Source organism: Leptodactylus fuscus, chromosome 4 (genome assembly GCF_031893055.1).
Source record: "Leptodactylus fuscus isolate aLepFus1 chromosome 4, aLepFus1.hap2, whole genome shotgun sequence".
NCBI lineage: Eukaryota > Metazoa > Chordata > Amphibia > Anura > Leptodactylidae > Leptodactylus > Leptodactylus fuscus.
The window spans coordinates 66,928,524-66,948,392 of record NC_134268.1 but is presented as its reverse complement, the minus strand read 5'-3'; the positions used below and the strand labels follow the sequence as shown (position 1 = coordinate 66,948,392).

General features: G+C 40.3%; 1 protein-coding gene across 1 annotated transcript in view; it reads left to right on the top strand.

The window, feature by feature from the left end:
- The window catches only part of TAF4B (TATA-box binding protein associated factor 4b), a 54,014-nt gene extending 50,281 nt beyond the window's left edge, over nt 1–3,733 (top strand). The window contains exon 14 of the mRNA XM_075271916.1: nt 3,578–3,733. Coding sequence (XP_075128017.1) covers nt 3,578–3,733 — 156 coding nt within the window. The remainder of the gene's footprint in view (nt 1–3,577) is intronic.
- Nucleotides 3,734–19,869: the final 16,136 nt, after the last annotated feature.

The following is a 19,869-nucleotide window of genomic DNA, read 5'->3' as shown; positions in this document are numbered from 1 at the left end:
AAACAAAGATGTGGCCAGTTGAAAACATAATTGGGACTCAGGTCACATATACAACTTGCCGTTCTGGGTGGTCTATAAGCCAACATACAGTGCAGCATGGAGGAGGCTTCAGTGATAGAAAAGAGGCACATATTCTCCTATTAATTGTATCTGGCACCTGGGGGAGGGGGTGACATAAACAGAATATTTGTTTGTCATCAACCCCCCTTACTTTATCACTGGGAGAGCATGCTTTGTCTTTACCTTTTGGGGGTCACCACTTTGAGCCAACCATCCAAATTTGTACAGAAAAATGGTCTTAGGGGTGATCCCCTCACAAAAAAAAGTATACAGACTGCTGGCTAATGTGTCTAATGGAGTAAGCCAGAATGTACAACTCCTCAAATAATGGTGAGAGAACAAGTAATCCTCTGTTTTATGCTTCAGCTTCTAGAGGTATCACATCAGCATAAACTATAACTAATAAAGCTTCCATTGTACTGTACACAAGCCCCTCCAACAAACAGCCATATGGAGTCCCAATTATTTCTTATTTCCTTAGTGACCTACAAATTTCCTAGTTAAAGATGGCCACATTAATTTTGGTCCCCAGCATGTCATCTTTCTAAACTTGGTCTCCATCATGGCTTTCCTCTCATTCGTAGTTACCAGTGTGGCCCCCTATTGTTCATGCTCCCCAGTACATTATTACTTTACATTTTAGCCCTCAGCATGGTTCCCCTCTGATTGCTAGTCCCTGGCAAGGTATCCCTTTAAATTGTGGTCCTTTACATAGGTCGCTTTAATTTCTAGTCCACAGCATGGTATCCCTATAAAAGGGCTGTACATCTCCTAATGCATGTTTGATACTGATGATGTGTCCTGTATGAGTGAAGCTGTAGTTTCCCAGCATATACTGTTTGTGTTTCCCATCCAGTGCAGCAGCTTCTGTCACATGGAGGCTGCCGAAACAGCTGATCTGTGCAGGGTCCGGGTGTCAGGCCTCCACAGATCAGGACAGCTACATCAAACATCCATTGGTGGCAGGACACCATATTAAATTGTGACCCTCAGCCTGGTTCACCTCTTGTTCTTAGTCTTTCAGCATGGTATCCCTTTAAACTATGGTCCTCAACATGGGCCCACTCTCGTTCCTAGATCCCAACATGGCTCCTCATATCATTTTTCCTCTTCATTGCTATCCTTAACCATATTTCTGACCTTAAAGCCCACGTGAGAACTCTACAAGCATGCCCATTTTTAAACCGTAACCCCCCCCCTTCCTTCCCAGTTCCTGAAATTGTCCTTACTAAACTGGGACAATCTACAGTTGGCATGTATTCTGGACACATCAGTGGCAGACTGCATTGACTGTATGACATGGGCTTTCTTCTCCAGTGTGATGGTGACACTTCTGCCCTGATGTCACTTATAAGTCTCTTGTTCACTGCAGTCCAGAGAACAGCACAAACACAGACCCGTGTCCATATTGGTCTCACAGTGCAAGTGTGGTCTGTTGAAATGGGTTCCAGCTGAAAAACTTGCTTAAAAATGTGGTCTTTAGTTGTGTAAGGGGGTGGTCTGCTTATAGAGAGGCAACTTCCATAGATCTTTAAGACGTGGGTATTCCAAAGGAGTGGTCTACTGGATAGTTTTTGTTGTATTTGGCCTTTAAAACCCCTTTAAATATATGCCTACCACATTAAATATAGACTAAGCATACATAATATCGGCATAGCATTAGGGGTTGGTAGTTTTCCAAAGAGGTAAACTTACTGTAAACTGCCCTACAGGTTCCATACCAATCTAGGCTATACACCACTGTCCTCCTATAGGTTCTGTGACTATACTGCACTCCAGTTCTATCATAGCTGTTGATGGAGGATCTTGTGACTAGCCCATCCATCAGCTCCCTCCATTAATCTACACTGCACACGTCATTGTGCATAAGCCAGGTTTGCTTGCCTTGCGCAATAGAAATTAATGGAGGCCGCCGATGGATGGGCTGGTCACGTGACCCTACATCATCAGCCATGGTAGAACTGGAACGCTGTACATATAATGGAGTGGGGGGTAAACGGAAAAAAGGGGTAGAAAATGCTAAATTGAAACAGACAATTTTTATTAAATATACAAAACACAATAACAAGTTAAAAAGGGTGACAATACCACATCTACCAGCAGTAGGTGTGGGGGTTTAGCCCAGCAAATATTTTTACAATTCATCTATGGGTATGTTATACTTATGACCTCAGTTACCTATTGTTTTTTGTCTATACTTTTACCTAGCATGTTATAACTACTACCTCCACCTCACTGACATGTGCACTACCTACTTATAACATGAAGTGTATTCACCTGGATAGGCTTTCTCTGTAACATTACGTCTCTATTTGTATTAACTGACATGCACTTACTAGTTCACTGTGTGAATTGTGTCAGAGATGTATGAAGGTCATTGATGTTGAAATTTCATATATACCTTGATAGGTTCCTGGGTTTGTATCACCCTTACATTTGGGCGATTACTATAAGCTTACAACTTGATTTTGTACAAATCCATTTATTTCAAATACTGGGAACAATAATTACCCTATTTATACTCATTTTGCTGGATTTATCCCCCACACCTACTGCTGGTAGATGTGGTATTGTCACCCTTTTTAACTTGTTATTGTGTTTTGTATATTTAATAAAAAATTGTCTGTTTCAATTTAGCATTTTCTACCCCTTTTTTCCGTTTACCCCTCATTCTGGGTTTTTGAAAATGCAATTATTTGATGATCTACAGTGGGTATTAGATGTTGTTTAAATGAGTTACTTTGATATACCCTGTTCTTCATGCTTGTATACATATAATGGAGTGGCACATAGCAACTGGAGACACTATATTGATGTGTAACTTTTAGTGCCATTTACAGCACATTTAGAGAGATCTATAGAAAATGACCAACCCCTTTATTGAATAGAGGAAGCAATTGCTTCTCTGACTGTCAGCACATCGGGACTTTTCCCCTGTAACTGAGACTTGCATGGATTCCCTAGTTACAGATACTATATAAAAAAGTGTCTGCATTTCCCCAGAAGTCTGTTCTTGGTAAAATACATATGGAGGAAACAGACCACAGGCATTTAAAAAAGAAAACCCTGTATACGGAAACACATAGGCATAATAACTTTTGCAGATAGAAAGCATTTTGCCATTCTGTTCTTGTTGGGTACGGCATGCGGCGTATATGGTATGAGCTCTGAAGCCTGAAGAAGGCGGCTGCACCGTATGACTATGCCATCCCTTGGGCTCGCCCATCAGGCACATGATAGTTTGCCAGTTTCCATCACGGTTATACATTCTTCCTTGCCTTGTGACCTAATTTGAGAATTCTCCTTAAACTAAATAGTGTATTTTATAGTATTTGTATCCCTGCAGGTAGTTCTTTGTATACCCATTTATAAATGTGGACTAAGTCCCATTGGTGCAGTTATATCATTGAAGAAAGAAAACTGTGGTATTCCTCTGAAATAGAGTAAAACAAAGATAAGAACATGCAGAATTGATTATAACATATTAAAACTTATTTTTACTTGATATTATTTTCAGGGATTTCATACATCTGGTTCTTCGGCTTACAGCATACCCAAATCAATATTTCTTCCAAGAATAACTCGGGTCAGTCTCAGGGATTTAATATTCTGTATGGAACAAGAACGGACAACCAAGCATTCCTTGTCGCTATACCGTGCCCTTCTGAAGTGAACTTCAACGATTCATTGCCAAAGAAATTCTGTTATTGTTGGGGGTTTTGTTTTTTGTTTTTTGAAGGGGGGAAGATAAAACCTGTTTATTTGTTACGAATACATGGTAAATAATTTGTATGAAATGTGTATATAGTTACATAAGTGACCTGTTGCCCAGATAGAATATGGGTAAGAGAAATAAATGAGAATTTCTAGTGGAGAATCTCCTCAGAGATCAGATGTTCACAGTTCGGTGTGTAGCAGAATTTTAGCTTTCTTCATGTTTGCGATCAACTCTGGAATATCACCAGCTCCATAGGCATACAGTCTGAGTACTGTCCTGCAAGATCTGTCCTGACAGTCATCGATGGATCCACTAATATGACTCTGGGTACACAGAATCCATCTGAAGACTGGTTCTCCTCAGCTACAGGGTGCCCATCGTTCAACATGATAAAATCTTCCTGAGCCATATAATCAGCAGCTAAAGCTTTTTTCAGTTCTTGGCTGAAGGGACCGTCTTCCAAGAGATGAATCACCATAAGGGGTTTCCTTGCTTCCCTACTTCTGGCCAAAGCCTCTTCATAGGTCTGACCCCACTCAATGCTGTCACCCCAGCCTCTTGCAAGGGTTTTGGGTTGAGTCACAGGCCTCGGTAGGTTCAGGTTTTCTTTTTAATCAACTGTACAAGACAGTACAACAGTATAGGAAAACCTATATAACGCGTAGCGAAAGCGACAGCTTGACCTGGATTTGAATCTACTTGAACTTCAGAATTTCCAGCCCTCTATAAATAGACTGCAAACAGAACGACCGCCATGACAGCTCCTCAGATGGCATACAATGACCATTCACAGGGTGGAGATCTCCGCGTAAGAAATTTGGAGTAGGGTCAGCATAATTTATAGACTGGCTTTGACTAGATCCGAGAGACCTTCTTCAGCTTTACTTCAGGGTTGTCCAGGTTTTTAACCTGATCTTGCATTGTTGTTGCTTCAAATGTGCTTTATGGAAGCTGCAGGGGGTCTTTATTGGATTCAAGGACTGGGAAGTTTCTGGAGTTTGTTACTTCAAGGCCTTCATCTTTTCTTCGAAAGCCACTACATACTATTCTATCTTTTTCGTAGTCTCCACAGCTTCTTCAACTTCACGATTCAGTGACTCCAGAGTGTCTTCATCTTCGTGCACGTCTCTGGACAGCTTTGCTAGCTTGCCTAGTTTAGTTGCAGGGACTCTCATGTCCTTATAGAGCTTGGAGAAGCCTTTTCCTGAGACGAGAGAGATGAACGTGCACAGATTCAAAGGCAGTCACTTTTTTTCCTGCTCAACACTGAGCTCTATCATTGGGAAAAGTCATTTTTAGCTAAGCATATACTTGCATATCCTTTAGAAAGGCTATTCCACACGTACCGTTGGTATGTAAATCCCCTCAGTAGTTTTTGAATAAGTCCGTTTTTATTCATATGCTAATTAGCTTCCTCCGTGCACCCCGGAAATGAATGTAAGCACTGTCTGCTATTCTCTGTGTGTGAGAGCAGGTAGAGGAGTCAGCAGCAGCAGCCTCTCAAAGCAGCTCTTACACACACACAGAGAATAGCAGACGGTGATCAGACACTTCCGGTGCACAGAGGAAGCCAATTAGCATATGTATAAAAGCGGACTTATTCAAAAACTACTGAGGGGATTTACGTACAAATGGTACGTGTGGAATAGCCTTTCTAAAGGCTATGCAAGTATGTGCTCAACTAAAAATGACTTTTCCCAATAATAGAGCCCCTTTAATACAAGCGTCTACATGCTGGATAATTTCTGCCTGCAGTGGACACAGATTTTTCCCCTTTTTTTTTTTTTTTTTTTTTTTTTGTTTCGCACGACCCTTGTCCTCTAGGGAATTACGACACTGTTTCTTCCCAGGAGTTTCTTCTGAGCTTTGCTTCTTACGTTTCTTGACATTTGTACCGCTGCTCGCCATCATAGGTTTCGCAAATGTCACTCTGGGGCTTTGACGTTTAAAAGCCATCGCCCTGTTCCTGGACCCAATGTGCCTATTCTCCGAAATGGCCTCTCAGCTGTGCCCCATGTCTGCTCCAGAGCGGCACTCACAGCACACGTGATACCTCGCTCCTAAGAAATTCTGTTCTTGTTAATGCACTTTTGTCATGTTTCAGAAACCATATTGTCTCCAGGAATTTGTAGAGCAAATGTGGATTGTTTTTGTGTTCTTCTAGGAGTGTAGCTCGAGCTTTGGGAATCCTGGAGTTGGATTTTGCCTTTGTGTTCTTTTTGTACATCTACTGCAGTTTTTTTTTGCAGTGTTGCCTTAATTTATTTCATGGGGTATTTAGAATATGCATATAGTATTAAAGAAGTATTTATAGAATTTTGTTTGTTCTGTTTGTGTAATATGTAAATACTTATGCAGGTAAAGGGATTGTCCATGATTTTTGCTTGGTGGAGGGCCGACAGCTGGCTCACTCATGGATCAGCTATTCTGTATAGTGCTGCACTGCCTAGTGGCTGAGTGGTGTTACTGCAGCTCAGCTCCCATTGATGTAATTAATAAATACCCTTTAATTCTGTCATTCACAGTTTTATTGCTTTGCTAATTTATAAACTGATATTGTACCATGTGACCTGCATTCCAGCACCTACCATGTGGACCAGAACTCGGCCAGTCTGTGTAAACCTATGACACGGACATCAAGGTTTGCATAAAGAGACTGAAATCTTGTTGATACAGCAGACAAAGTAGGAATGGAGTGAATTGGACATGCAGAAATAGAGGGTGACAAATCAAGAATAAGGCTTCCATTTACATCGCTATTTACCCTTTAAAGACAGGGCAAACAATAAAACCTTTTTCCAGGGTACTTCTTTAAAGCATTGTCCTTAAAAATATATAAATAATGTCTTTAAAACTTTGAACCAGAATTCTGTGGCGTCATGGTAATGTTACTTAGAGTATAAGTGGAAGGATGGTATATGAGTTACATAAAAGGACTGTAAGGAAATATATGGATATGGAAATATGGCCTGGATGTGGGCTGTTTCCCCAGATATAGCTTGTTCTTGTAGGTTTAGGATTTCTGGTGATACCAGAAATTTGCTATAAAAGAAATAAGGCCCGGTTCACATGTGTTCTGGTTTCTATTTGGAGAGACCACTTGGGGACCCTCCAAATCCGCCTATCCACATGAAAAAGCAGTTACATAAGGAAACCTGCGGACCCGACAGACTATAGTGGGGTCCGTGTGGTTTCCTCTCTGTTTCCGCACAAAAAATGCAGAGAGAAGAATGCCGCTTGCAAGACTTTTCTCTCCACATTTTTCATGTGGATAGGGGAACGGAATGGCCCAAACACTGATGTGAACCGGATCTAACACCAAAAAAAGCTGGACACTTTAAATATTGTATATGTTAGTATTTAATGTCTGTATACTTGTTCATTTTTGCTATTCTTTAATTGCAGGTAGTATGTTGCTACTTATGTTTATTTGTAATAGTTGATACTTTGCCAACACTAGTCTCAATCTGGCAATATTTTTTTTTATGGTGAGGTGTATTTTCACCTTCCACAGACTTTGTCAAACTTATAAAGATAATTATTGTGTTATTAAAATAATAGCATAATATGTGGCACGTTAGTGATTATTTAGAGCCTTTAGTATGATTTTAGGTTGTCAACCATTCTGTTTTTTTGCAATTGTTAAAGTCTATCCACTTTATTTTGAATGAGCATAATATGGGTAATGGCATTGGTGGCTAGTCTAGGTTCCTAGGTGGTTGCCATTGTGTGTTGTCCTAATAGCAACCTGATTATTGAGCCAAACCATTGTTAGGGATTAGAGATGAGCGAGTAGTATTCAATCGAATACCTCCCCTGCATAGTTATTGGTGTAATCGGTCGAATACCATGCGGTAAATGCAGTAAAAATTTGATTCCCCTCCCACCTTCCCTGGCTCTTTTTTTCACCAATATCTATGCAGGGGAGGTATTCGGTCGAATTTTACTCGCTCATCTCTATTAGGGATACATTTACCCCTCACTTATTCTACGAGTTGTGTATATCCATGGCAAACCTTTATTGCCTGACTCATTTCTTCAGGTTGTGTAAGAATTGCTATGGAGCTGATAACAGAAATTATTTGCTATTACTGTCTTTCATTTGTTTTTCCTGTATTGGTTGCATTTTGTAAAAATACATATGTATGGTAAGTGGAGAACCTACTTAATCTTCCTTCAAAATAGATGTTACAGACCAAGGAATGTACAGTATAGTTTGGGAAAGCTGCTTACAAGATGTGATGTGTTTTTTGTTTGTTTTTTATAGGAGAATGCCAAGCGCATCAATAGATACAATATATATATATTGTTGGCAGTATTCTATAGTTTGCTACTCTGGTTGTTGAAGATTGAGAACATTGGTGTTTCTTGATCTTCTTAGTATATTTTCTCTCACACATTTCCAAAAGTATTTGATACAGAAAAATGTTAGATGGAGGATGTTATATTTTGCGCTGCCATTGTTCATTTATATTTATAGTTAAAGACATTAAAAAGACAGCAAAGTTTTGATTTGCCTTCAGAATGTTGTTTCTCCAGTTAGATGTGTTAAATAATCCATGCTCAATGTAAATGTGTGTGTTTTATAAGACACTGTTCACATCTGCTTCAAAGTTGCAGTGTCTGTTAAAAATCACTGTGCGTAAAAATCCTGCAAGCTCTCTTCATCCAGTGTTTTCAGTAAAAAAAAAAAAAAACTTGACACCCGATGAATTCATTTCTGTAGCTGTCCATTTTCCTGGTCTTGCAATGGACCAGAAGAACTGATAGGACTGCGGAGATGTGAATTTAGCGTGAACCTAAACATTTTTTTGAAAAGGTAAAAGAATGATCCTTTTGGCATTGTTCACTAAAACTGGCAAAATGATACATTGCTAGCCCAACAAGTACAAAGCTTACAGCCATAATGCATGTTAAAAACAGCTAGGGTTAGGTTCACATCTATGTTGGAGTCTCCGTATGAGATTCTGCTTAAAATCAGCGAAGAGAAAGGTTGTGCAAGGAAGACTTTTCTCTCCGCTGGTTTGCGTATAAAACCTGTGGAAACCGGGTTCCTATTATAGTGTATGGGGTCTGCGGGTTTTACTCAGTAAGTAAGCAGCCATTTTCTTGTGGCCTGTGGGCATGTGCAGTCGGCTCTGCCCGAGGCCTACAAGTTTCACCACCTCTGCTGGAAGAAGACACAGGAAGAAGTTCCTGAAGAAGATGGTGGTGGCACTGGAGAGTTCTCTCGCAGCATTGGGGATGCTCCCAGTGCTGCATGAGAACTCTTTTGCATATCAGCCAAAACCGGTATTTCTACGGAACGGCGCTGCAGAGAAGACATCTAAAGGTTGGAGATGAATAGCCTTTCTTAAGGCTATTCCAACGTGTTAGGCACAAAATGCCATCTGAATGATAGGATCCCTTTAAGTGGACAAGGTCTCTCTCTTTTGGGTCCCCATGCGTACCCGAATGACAGACACAAGCACTGGTGTGTCTGTAGCTAGCGTAAGCTGTATTTGGAACCTAAAGACCCAAATTACTCTGGCTAATCCAAAAAAAAAAATTGACAAAGATAAAACGAATATTTATTGGTATGCGTTAAAATAGCATGTCCCAGGTAAAGGTATATGATGTATACACCACAAATCAAAAAATATATTGTTGCTTGTCCTATATATAGTGTGAACTTTCCAATTGTTGGGAATAGGACCGGAACAAATAACAGTAGGTAGCTAGACCTACATACAAGCCCCTTCCCCAAAAATAAAGAAGGAAAAATCTTATTTGAAGTTGTATAACAAATAAAAACTCCCATCTTAATATATGTTGCCACCGAGATCTAGAAGATTACACCCACTGCCAGCAGATAGCATATAGGCAACGGTGTATTGGAAAAAATGGATCAGGCACTGTGTGGATGGGTGTGGCCGAAATACTGCTTAATGTGCACAGTGCCATATCCAGTTTTTGCAGAGACACTTAATATAGGAGAGGCAGACTAGATATCAATATGTCATCTATATGTATATACTAGATATCAGTATGTCATCTATATGCTACTTTCTGGAGAATTGTCGGATTTTGCAGTTATTCTGATATTACAAACTGAGTCATGCTCTCAGTTTTAGAGCTGGGCAACTACTTCAGAGTGTTTGCACTTGCTATTTGGGTGCATGGGTGTGACAGAAATACTGCTATATGTGCACAGTCCCCTATTTCCTGATAATTATCTATATATATGACATATTGATATCTAGTCTTCCTATATTAAGCGTCTCTGCAAAAACTGGATATGGCACTGTGCACATTTAGCAGTATTTCTGCCACACCCATGCACCCAAATAGCAAGTGCTGACATGGCAACTAGTTCAGTGTGTCAGCACTTGCTATTTATGTGCATGGATGTGACAGAGATACTGCTATGTGTGCACAGTGCCTGATCCATATTTCCAATACACCTTTGCCTATATGCCATCTGCTGGCAGTGGGTGTAATCTTCTAGCTCTCAGTGGTAATCTATATTAAGCTGGGGGCTTTTATTGGTTGTACACCTTCAAATAATTTCCCTTATTTATTTTTGGTGAAGGGGCTTGTATGTAGGTCTAGCTACCTACTGTTATTTGTTGCGGTCCTATTCCCAACAATTGGGGAGTTCACACTATATATATATAGGACCAGCAACAATATATTTTTTGATTTGTGGTGTATATAACATACCTTTTACCTGGGACATTCTATATAATGCATACCAATACATATTAGTTTTCTTTGTCACCAATTTTTGTTTAGTTTTCGTTTTTTGGATTAGTCATAGTCCTTGTTCCCTTGGGATCTAAATTACTCTGGGCCTGAACCAGTTAAAATGCGGCTTTGTCACTTCATAATGATAGACGTTTTGTGAACTAGTAAAGGTGTCTGTCCTCACATAATTTCTTCTATTGTTACTAATTTGTAACACTTTTGAGATCATCCAACTAATCTTGATAAATGATAGACACAAAATGCAAGTTGTAAATGTTTCCATTCCTTAAAATTTATTCACAACCTACTTTACATTAGGGCTGGGCAATTAATCGTAAAATACCTGAAACCGAACATCAACCAAGATAACAAACGTGACTTCAGTTCGGTTATTACAATATCTGCAAGGTTCCAACTGAAATTTTCTTTAAGACTAAACGCATCCGAATCAGGACTGCTATTATTATACTGTGGAGTCCCTTCAGACCCCAGAGTATAAACAGCAGGGACCCAAGGGAGCTAATCAGACATTAAAAACAGTGCTACTCCCCTCTCCTGCACTCTGGTGCGGCTCACTGTCTTCAGGTATTCTGACTGACTTCAGTTACACATGGGCGCAAGCATGGTGCTGCTTGACCATTGTGACTGCCGAGGCACAATCACTGGCCCCAGCACTCCGTGACATTAGTCAGAAGACCCAAAGACAGCAGAAGTCATGTTGGAGCCCAGGAGAGGTGAGTATCATGGTTTATGAGCTTTCATGTGGTGCTAAAACTATTTTCTAGGTGGTACTAAAGTTACAGCTGCTTGAAGTGATCATCCCCTCCTTGGTAAATACGTCATCTCTACATGCTGCATTGTTACAGGTCTATGGACAGGGCCTCCCTGGCAATGCTTAGAGCACTGCTAATGGAAAATGTATAGTCAGTTTTCTATTAAAAGAAAGTTTGATAGAATAATAAAGTATTTTACACAATTGTTCACAACACAAAACCTGCATTTGTCTTCCAATTCCACCCAATTCAGTATTTTTCTAGCTTCCCATTACATCATATGAAATATATTTAATAGTGCTTTTAGGAAGTAAAATGGGTCAGATTAATTAGTCTCAGTTTTCTGGTGTGAGTTGCAATGCAAATCTGACGCAGATTTCCATTCTGGTGCAGGGATGGTGGACAGATTTATGAAGAGGTCGCACCCTCTTCATACAATGGTTTTTTTTTTTTTTGGTTTTTTTTTTTAAGCCCCTTAGCCAGTTGGCTCTTTTATGAAACTGGCTTCTATGGATCCAACCCGAGCGGCGGAAGGGGTGAGTTTCCTGGCTTTTGGTGCCAAATTCAAATCCAGAAAGGTATTTAAGGTTAGAGCCACTCTTCTGTCATGTCTTCACTATGTCTTCTGCTGAGTGTCAAGCTTCCTCCAAGTCTGAGTGTATGGAGCTAGCTTTGGTACCTGCTTCTATGAGCACACGGCCTCTTCTGGGGGATCATTTGCTAAATGTTCACTATATTCTTACTTATGATATGCAAATGCTCTTTTATTATAAGGAGAGTGAAATAAAAAAATACACCATGTGTGCAAAAAAACCTCAAAAATAATTATAAAAAAACAATGCTTTGCAGTTCTTTTACTAGTAAGATTGTACATCAGCAAAAATGTTCTCTTTCAGAAGACATAAGATGTTTGATTTAACAGAACGTTCAGGCTTTAGTGGCGGCTTTTACTCTTCTTTAGGTGGAAACACACTCGCCCTCTAAAAAAAAACAAACAAAAAAACCCGCAAATTGTCCTCTTCTGATTCTGAGTTGGAAATGAGTATGGTCTCTTTTGAAGATGATGCTTTGGAGGAAAGTAGAGTTTCCTCAATGTCTAAAGCAAATGATAGGAAAAAAAATATATAGATATATTTTTTTTTGTTGAAGACTCTGATCCATTAGTGGAAGCGTTCAGGTCAACCATGAACATTAAAGAAAAAAAATGACCCCCATTTCCATATCAGATATTATGTTTCCAGGGCTTGTTCTACAAAAACAAAGTCTTTCCTGTTCACAAAAATATTCTTAAAATGATTAAGGAAGAGTGGAATAATCCAGAAAGAAAACTCTCCATTCCAAAAGAGTTTAGAGAGAGGTTCCAATTTGCCTCTGAAGATACTGAGTTGTGGGAGGATATCTTTAAGATTGATGCACGTCTATAAGGTAATGAAGAAAAAAAAAAAAACAGTTTGATCGTAACGCTGACTGAATCCTTAGCAAGACCTCAGAAGTCACAACAGCTCTGCTAAAGCTGAACATAACCGCTACTAACGTGGCTAGATCATTATATGCTTGGCTCCAGCAGTTGGAAGGTCACTTAGAGGGGGAAACTTCTAGAGAGCAGATATTAGACTCTATTCCTATACTTAAAATGGTCACTGCCTTAGCTTAACCGATGCCTCGGCTTCTGAAATCACTGAGAGAAGGCTACTTAAAGGGATCCTATCATTAAAACTCACTTTTTTATCACTAACACATCGGAATAGCCTTAAGAAAGGCTATTCTTCTCCTACCCTTTAGATGTCTTCTCTGCGCCGCTGTTCAGCAGAAATTCCGTTTTTTGTCGGTATGCAAATTAGTTCTCTTGCAGCACTGGGGGCAGGCCCCAGCGCACAAACAGCGCATGCCATACTGTGTAAGCAGCCATTTTCTTGTGGCCGCAGTTCGCTTTGCCCTAGGCCTGAGGCCTAGAAGTTTGAAGCCTGTGCTGGAAGAAGACACGTGAAGAGGACATTCCTGAAGAAGATAGAGGCAGCACTGGAGATTTCTCTCACAACATTGGGGACGCCCCTAGTGCTGCGAGAGAACTCATTTGCATACAGACGAAAACCGGGATTTCTACCAAACAGTGGCGCAGAGAAGACCTCTAAAGGTAGAAGAAGAATGGCCTTTCTTAAGTTATTCCGATGTGTTGGTGAGAAAAATTTTTTATTTTAATGATAGGATCCCTTTAATAGTTGGCCTCCACACCCCCTTGCCCTCAGAGATTTATTGTAAGAAAACCTCCCTCTCCCCTATAAAAGACTATGGAGGATGGTGTAATGAATCTACTATCCCTGGGTGCAGTAGTGTCGTTTCCAGCTCCAGAGTTAGGTCTGGGGCATTACTCCTGCCTCTTCCTTGTATGGAAACCCAACATTACATATCATACACATTATAAATATAAAATATCTCAACAAATTCATAAAGTACAAACGTGAAGACGATAAAAACCTTTCCATTAACCCAGACAGAGGCAATGATGGTCCCCATAGACCTATTTCCATATTCCAATATACTCTCTTGCTCTACCATTCCAAGAGGACATAAGACATTCCCAGTTTGTGGTGCTCCCATTTGGAATATCTACAGCTCCGAGAGTATTTACAAAAATAATGTTGGAAGTGGCAGCCTTTCTAAGGTCAAAAACACTTACGTATAACAGATGGCCTCAGTAACTGTATGAAAAATGGAGTAGGATACGTTCACTGTAAAGCAGCTCAGTATTTGGTTTATTTGCTGTAAATGTTCCTTTTTGATGCTGTCGTGCAGCGGAGGATTCCTAGTATTTTGTGTTAAATGCTTTGTGAGGTTGCAGATATCACCCTGTGTTCTGGCACAAGATTAGAGCAGGATTTAGACACTCGTAATTGTAGCTATTACTGCAGTGGGCTAAGAGGCTGCTATGAGGCAAAGGAGAGCGTTTTTACCTCGGGCAATATTAAAGAAGCCAATTAAAATCCGGAACACATACAATTAGCTCTGGTGGAGGCCGAATAGTGCCATATGAACAGCAATGTAAATAATCTCAAATAACTCAAGTGACAAGAGGCCAGCATTAATTCAGTCAAGTGGCATTTTGTCCTTGGGTAACTGCCAGCAAAACTGGTTTGTTCTAACAGATCCATGTGAAACATGAATTAACCAGTGTACTTGTGCTATAATGAGGTTTGTTTTTTTTTATATCATACCACAAGTCATACAGATAAACTCCTCTATTATGAATTGTCATAGCAATGAAAGTATAAGCCTAACAGAAAAAAATATTACTAAAAATTCCATAGGAATTCATGAAATTGGGAAAAACTCTGACTTTGAGTGCAGGATGCAGTGATCTATAGGCGGCATACACTGTAGTCATGGCAGGCTCGATTTACATTGTCATGTCCAAATATTTTTAAAGACTTTCCAGAACAAATCTATAAAAGGCCCCATGTGACAAACGCTGTGAACGTCTTCTATACTGAATCCTTGGAGTTAAGAAGGCTGCACTACTGAGCATCTGTTCACACTGGCATTGTTTTGTCTATTGTTCTGATATTTTTTTAGGATCTGTGCGCAGGACGTTATCTTGTTCTTTTTATATAACAAGACGGAATAATGATGGATGCAAACAGAAGGTGCTTTGGCGGCATCCATCATTTTCCAGATGTTTCAGAACACTGTGAATACTGCCTGCAAAATTTTGAGGATGACAATTTGATTTCTGTCAGGGTTCCTTGTTGTTGAGAGATTCAAGAGTCTACATAAATATGTACAACATAACTGGCTTCAATAGTGACACTTTAGGGGAATCTCTTAAGGCAATTTGGGACACCAAACCACTCACAGGCCCTTATGGACCAGGGATTTAGTGTCCCAAATCGCCCTGTTATAGAGCCACCCATGCCCACATTTAAAAAAAAAAAAAAAAGCCTTTAGGCCAGGGTCCTATGGGCCGGAAATCGCGGCGTTTCACAGTATCTGCAAAGTGGTTGGGATTCAAGCGAATCCCATGCCCACTTTGTGTTTCAAACCGCAGCACGGACACGCTGCGATATCCAAAACTGTTGCGGTTTTGGAAATTGCAGCATGTCAATTATATCTACAGAAACCCCAGCGGCTTTCATGTAAATATAATGGTAACAAAGTCTGTGAGGGAAAACTCTGTAAACTTTCTGTTCAAAGAGCTGCGGGAAGAACCGTGATGTGTTTCTACCACGGTTTTTCCCACAGCACTTTGGTGCTATGTATTGTCCCATGGGGCCTTAGCCTTACACTCCTCTCTGCAGCTTCAGTTTGCATGCGCCATACCAGTGAAGCTGGTGTATACATCCTTGTTTTCTCCGCAGAACTGCACAGGTGCTGAAAGCACCAGAGATGAGTCCTGTGCTAGCACGGATGGACCTGTGGGTGATTTAGTGCCCCAAATAGACCTGACAGGTTCCCTTTAAATGTGTACAGTGAAACCTCTCCAAAAAAACTACCCCTTCACTTTGACTACATTTTCTGTGTAATATTTTCAGTTTTCTATATTAACCATTAGCGATGAGAGAGTAGTGAAATATTCGAAAATTCGATTCGAGTAGACCACAATAGTAGACTATTCGATCGAATATCGAATCCCATTATAGTCTATGGGAAAAAAATGCTCGTTTCAGGGAAATCAAAATTTGACAAATCTCTCATTCTGCCAAATCAGTATCCCTGCGCTATGCTGAGGAGGTCCAAAAGACCGAAACAGAGCTGTCCATAGCTGGGAATCTGTTCCTTTTGGAATAGAAATACTAATTTGGCAATTAAATCCGCATCATGTTAGTAGACTTATTAACTGAGTCATGCATGATGTTAAGGATGCTGCCCTCTAGAGGGCCGCATACAAAGGCACTGTTCTCCTAATTACATCCTGGAGAATAGATTTGCATATTTTTTACCTTAAATAATTCTAATCACTAGCTAACCCTGGCAGAACGTCTATCCCTCACTATTTCACAGTCGCATCTGAACCAAAACTGACACCCATTATTCTTATAAAGTGGAGGTCACCTGATTTAGCCAGCCAATGACTGTATACTTTTTTTTTTTCAATGCCTACGTTATCCTAGTTCCTGTCCCACCTCCCCTGCACAGTTATTGGCATAAAAAAAAGCGCCAGGGAAGGTGGGAGGGGAATCGATTTACTGCGTTTACCACGTGGTATTCAACCGAGTACAAGTATTTAGAATACTGTAATATTCGATCAAATACCTACTCGATCGAACACTACTCGCTCATCTCTATTAACCATCTTTGATTTATAGAGCAATTTTTGGGTGGTTGTCTTAAAGAGGTTTCACTATATATATGTATTGTCTTTAAAACTTTGTTGAATCAATACAAGGTCTCTATGCCAATACTGCAACAGAAAGGAATCAGAAAGACACAGGTTTTTTTTTTTTTGTTTTTTTTTTTAACAGCCTTCAGCATTTGGGCTTGTAACTTGAACTCCATACAGAAATCTAAACCCTTACATTTGTAGTGTACATTGAAAGGCATATTTTTCTATATCTACCGTATTTTTCGGACTATAAAACGCACTTTTTTTTTCCCAAAAAATTTTGGGGGAAAATGAGGGTGCGTCTTATAGTCCGAATGTGGAGCATTGCCATGTTCCCGCCGCTGCTGGCTTCCTGCAGCGGCAGGAGGGTGGCAGTGCTGCAGGCCCCGGCACCTGTGCTGGCGTCTAAAACACTTCCCGGCATCTGCCATTCTATTGCCGGGGAGGGCTTGATGCCGGGTCTGTAAGAATAATGGCGGCCGCTCTGCATTCTAATTGCGGGCATTAAAACTTAATCCCCCCAAAGTGAACAATACCCTCCGGGGCCGGGGGTACCGACCCCATAGCTTTAAAGTTTCAGGCCGGCTCCTGCGCGGCGAAGTCGCAGGAGCCGACCTGTTCTGGTGACAGCTGGGAGCCAACTGAAGGCTCCCAGGCCTATCATAGCTATATTACTATTTCGGTTGGTCTATGACCAGCCGTAATAGTAATGTAGAGAATCTCCCATAGACGGCAATACAATCAAATGATTGCAGGTTCAAGCACCTAGGGGGAAGGGGCAATAAAATAGTGGGGGAAAAAAAGCTTTAAAAAAAACCAATATAAAATAAATAAAACTTCTAAATCACCTCCTTTCCCTAGAATAATAATATAAAAGTAGAAAATTACTGTGAAACACATACACATTAGGAATCCCTGTGTCCGAAAATGCCCGCTCTACTGATATTTTTTAAACTGCCATGTTTTTTTTCCCCACCATTTTGCCTCTGATTTAAACAAAAGGTGATCTAAGCAATAGCCATTCCCCATTTTTTTGCTTCAAAATTTTTTTCCACTATTTTCCTCCTCTAAAACCTAGGTGCGTCTTATAGTCCGAAAAATACGGTATCTATCTATCTATCTATCTATCTATCTATCTATCTATCTATCTATCTATCTATCTATCTATCACTATGTATTTTGTACAGGTACAGATCTTATATATAAATATAAATTACAATTCTTACTCCATTATCCTAAAGCAAATTATAATCCCCAAATATATTTACAGACTCATTGACTACACAAATTCCTGGAAACTGAGTCAGTGGGTTATTGTGAGGCTAACATCATCACATAATTATACAGGACATTTCTGTAATCCTTGCGTAATGCCCCAGTAGATGAAAGGTACTTATTAGTGCGGACATATCCCTTATTTTACTCATTCCCAACATCAGTTACACAGTCTATAAAACGAGGAGCTAATTTTTCCAACTAATTTTTATTAAAGGGGTTGTCCCATCTCAAGGATCCTATCTATACAGCTAGCTTATGTGAATTTAAGACTTTTCCTAAATACATTGCTTAAGGAAAACTGCGTTGTTATTCACTTCATTGTTTACACTGCATTTCCATAACCACGGACCTGCCTGGGGATGATCTTATCTCTCCGCCCAGGACAAGTGACGTAGCTCCCTGCTCTCAGGAGGGAGGGGAAGCTAAGTGCTCAGAGCAGCTTGTATTTTTGAGCCGTTTATCTCCCTCTTCCAGTTATCAGTCGACTGATTGAATTTTGCTATTTTGCTAATAAGGGCTGAGACAGGGAGTCTGTTACCTCTGTATGTAAACACAGACCTAAAAGTGAGTATATTGCAAGCTGACTCAGTCCTGTAGCATGTAAATTTGGGATTCTCATCACCTATCAAATCAGCTCTGCTACATCAGCTTCATATTGTGCATCTTCCAGTGATACTGTGCTAATTTATTTATATATTACTGATTACTGTCTGCAAACCTGTACTGCTATGAAGAGAGATAGCAGAGCTTTGCCTGGGAGACAACAAGTGAAACGTCGCCCACCAATTTACCGAGAAAACCAGGAAGTGAACAGATAATACGACCTGCATGGTGGTGAATGGGTGAGTTGGGAATACCCCTTTAAAGTATAAAACAATACAATAAAGTAGGCATTCAAAATACAAGAAGAAACAAATCAGTAACCAGCAAGAGACTAGGGTTGGAACAATAGGGGAAATATAGGGAGGGTAGGGACCTTGTAATATACAATAGTTATCCCATGGATTCCATATGGTTTGGAATGCTTCAACCGTATTATTCAAGGTTTTCCAGGCAACAAATGTCTTTCATGCGAGCTAGTCAGCTCTAGTGGTGGTGGTGGGGGGATTAACTTATTTCTAAACAGTGCTATTAAGGTCTTAGCAGCTGTGCACAAACAAAGGAACATCCTGAAGCGGGCAGTCCCAGAAACTGTGGTTAAGGGAGCCCAGTGCATTATGGCAGCGCCAACATTCAGATGGTATTGTTGGCTTTAATGAAGGCAAAAGGGCTGGGGTGTGGTACACCTGCATGAAAAGTTTGTATTGCATATCTCAGCCTGGTCAATCATGGTGGTTTATTCACTCTGCCAGGCTTCTTGTATCACTGGCTGATGATGGCATGGACTTAGTACCAGTGATTGTGAAATATATATACAGTTTTGGTGAAGTACCATCTGGTGGGGACATGACTTGTAAAACAATCACAAATGTATGTGTATTCTAAGAAGTGATGTGGTCAGGTTCCAGTAAAGGATTCAGTTAAATGGCTGTTGTACTTTCTACAAGCTGCGAAGAATTGTCAGTACAAATGATTCTAGGAAACACTGTAATTAATACATTCATTAACCAAAACAACAACACACCCAGATCGAAGTGTTCTAGTGTTTCAGGCAGGTATGGAAATGACTACGTGTGTCTTCTAGTTAGACACTGGGTATTGGCACAAAAGAGCATAAAACTGCTTCCCCACTGCTGTATAAAAAGACATTCACAGGCTACTTTTTGGTAGTGTATCTCTTGATGAGATCGTTGACTGCATGAAGTTCCTCTATGACACAATTAATGACGTTTTGCCCACTTGACAGACTTTGAGAGGGGGCGTATCATTGGACTGAGAGAAGCAGGATGGTCATTTCAATGAGTTGCCTGTCATCTAGGCTGTTCTGTTGAGAGCTGTGGTTGCAGGAGAGCATGCACAAATGGTGAACAGGATCCTGAAGGTCAGATAGACCAGCA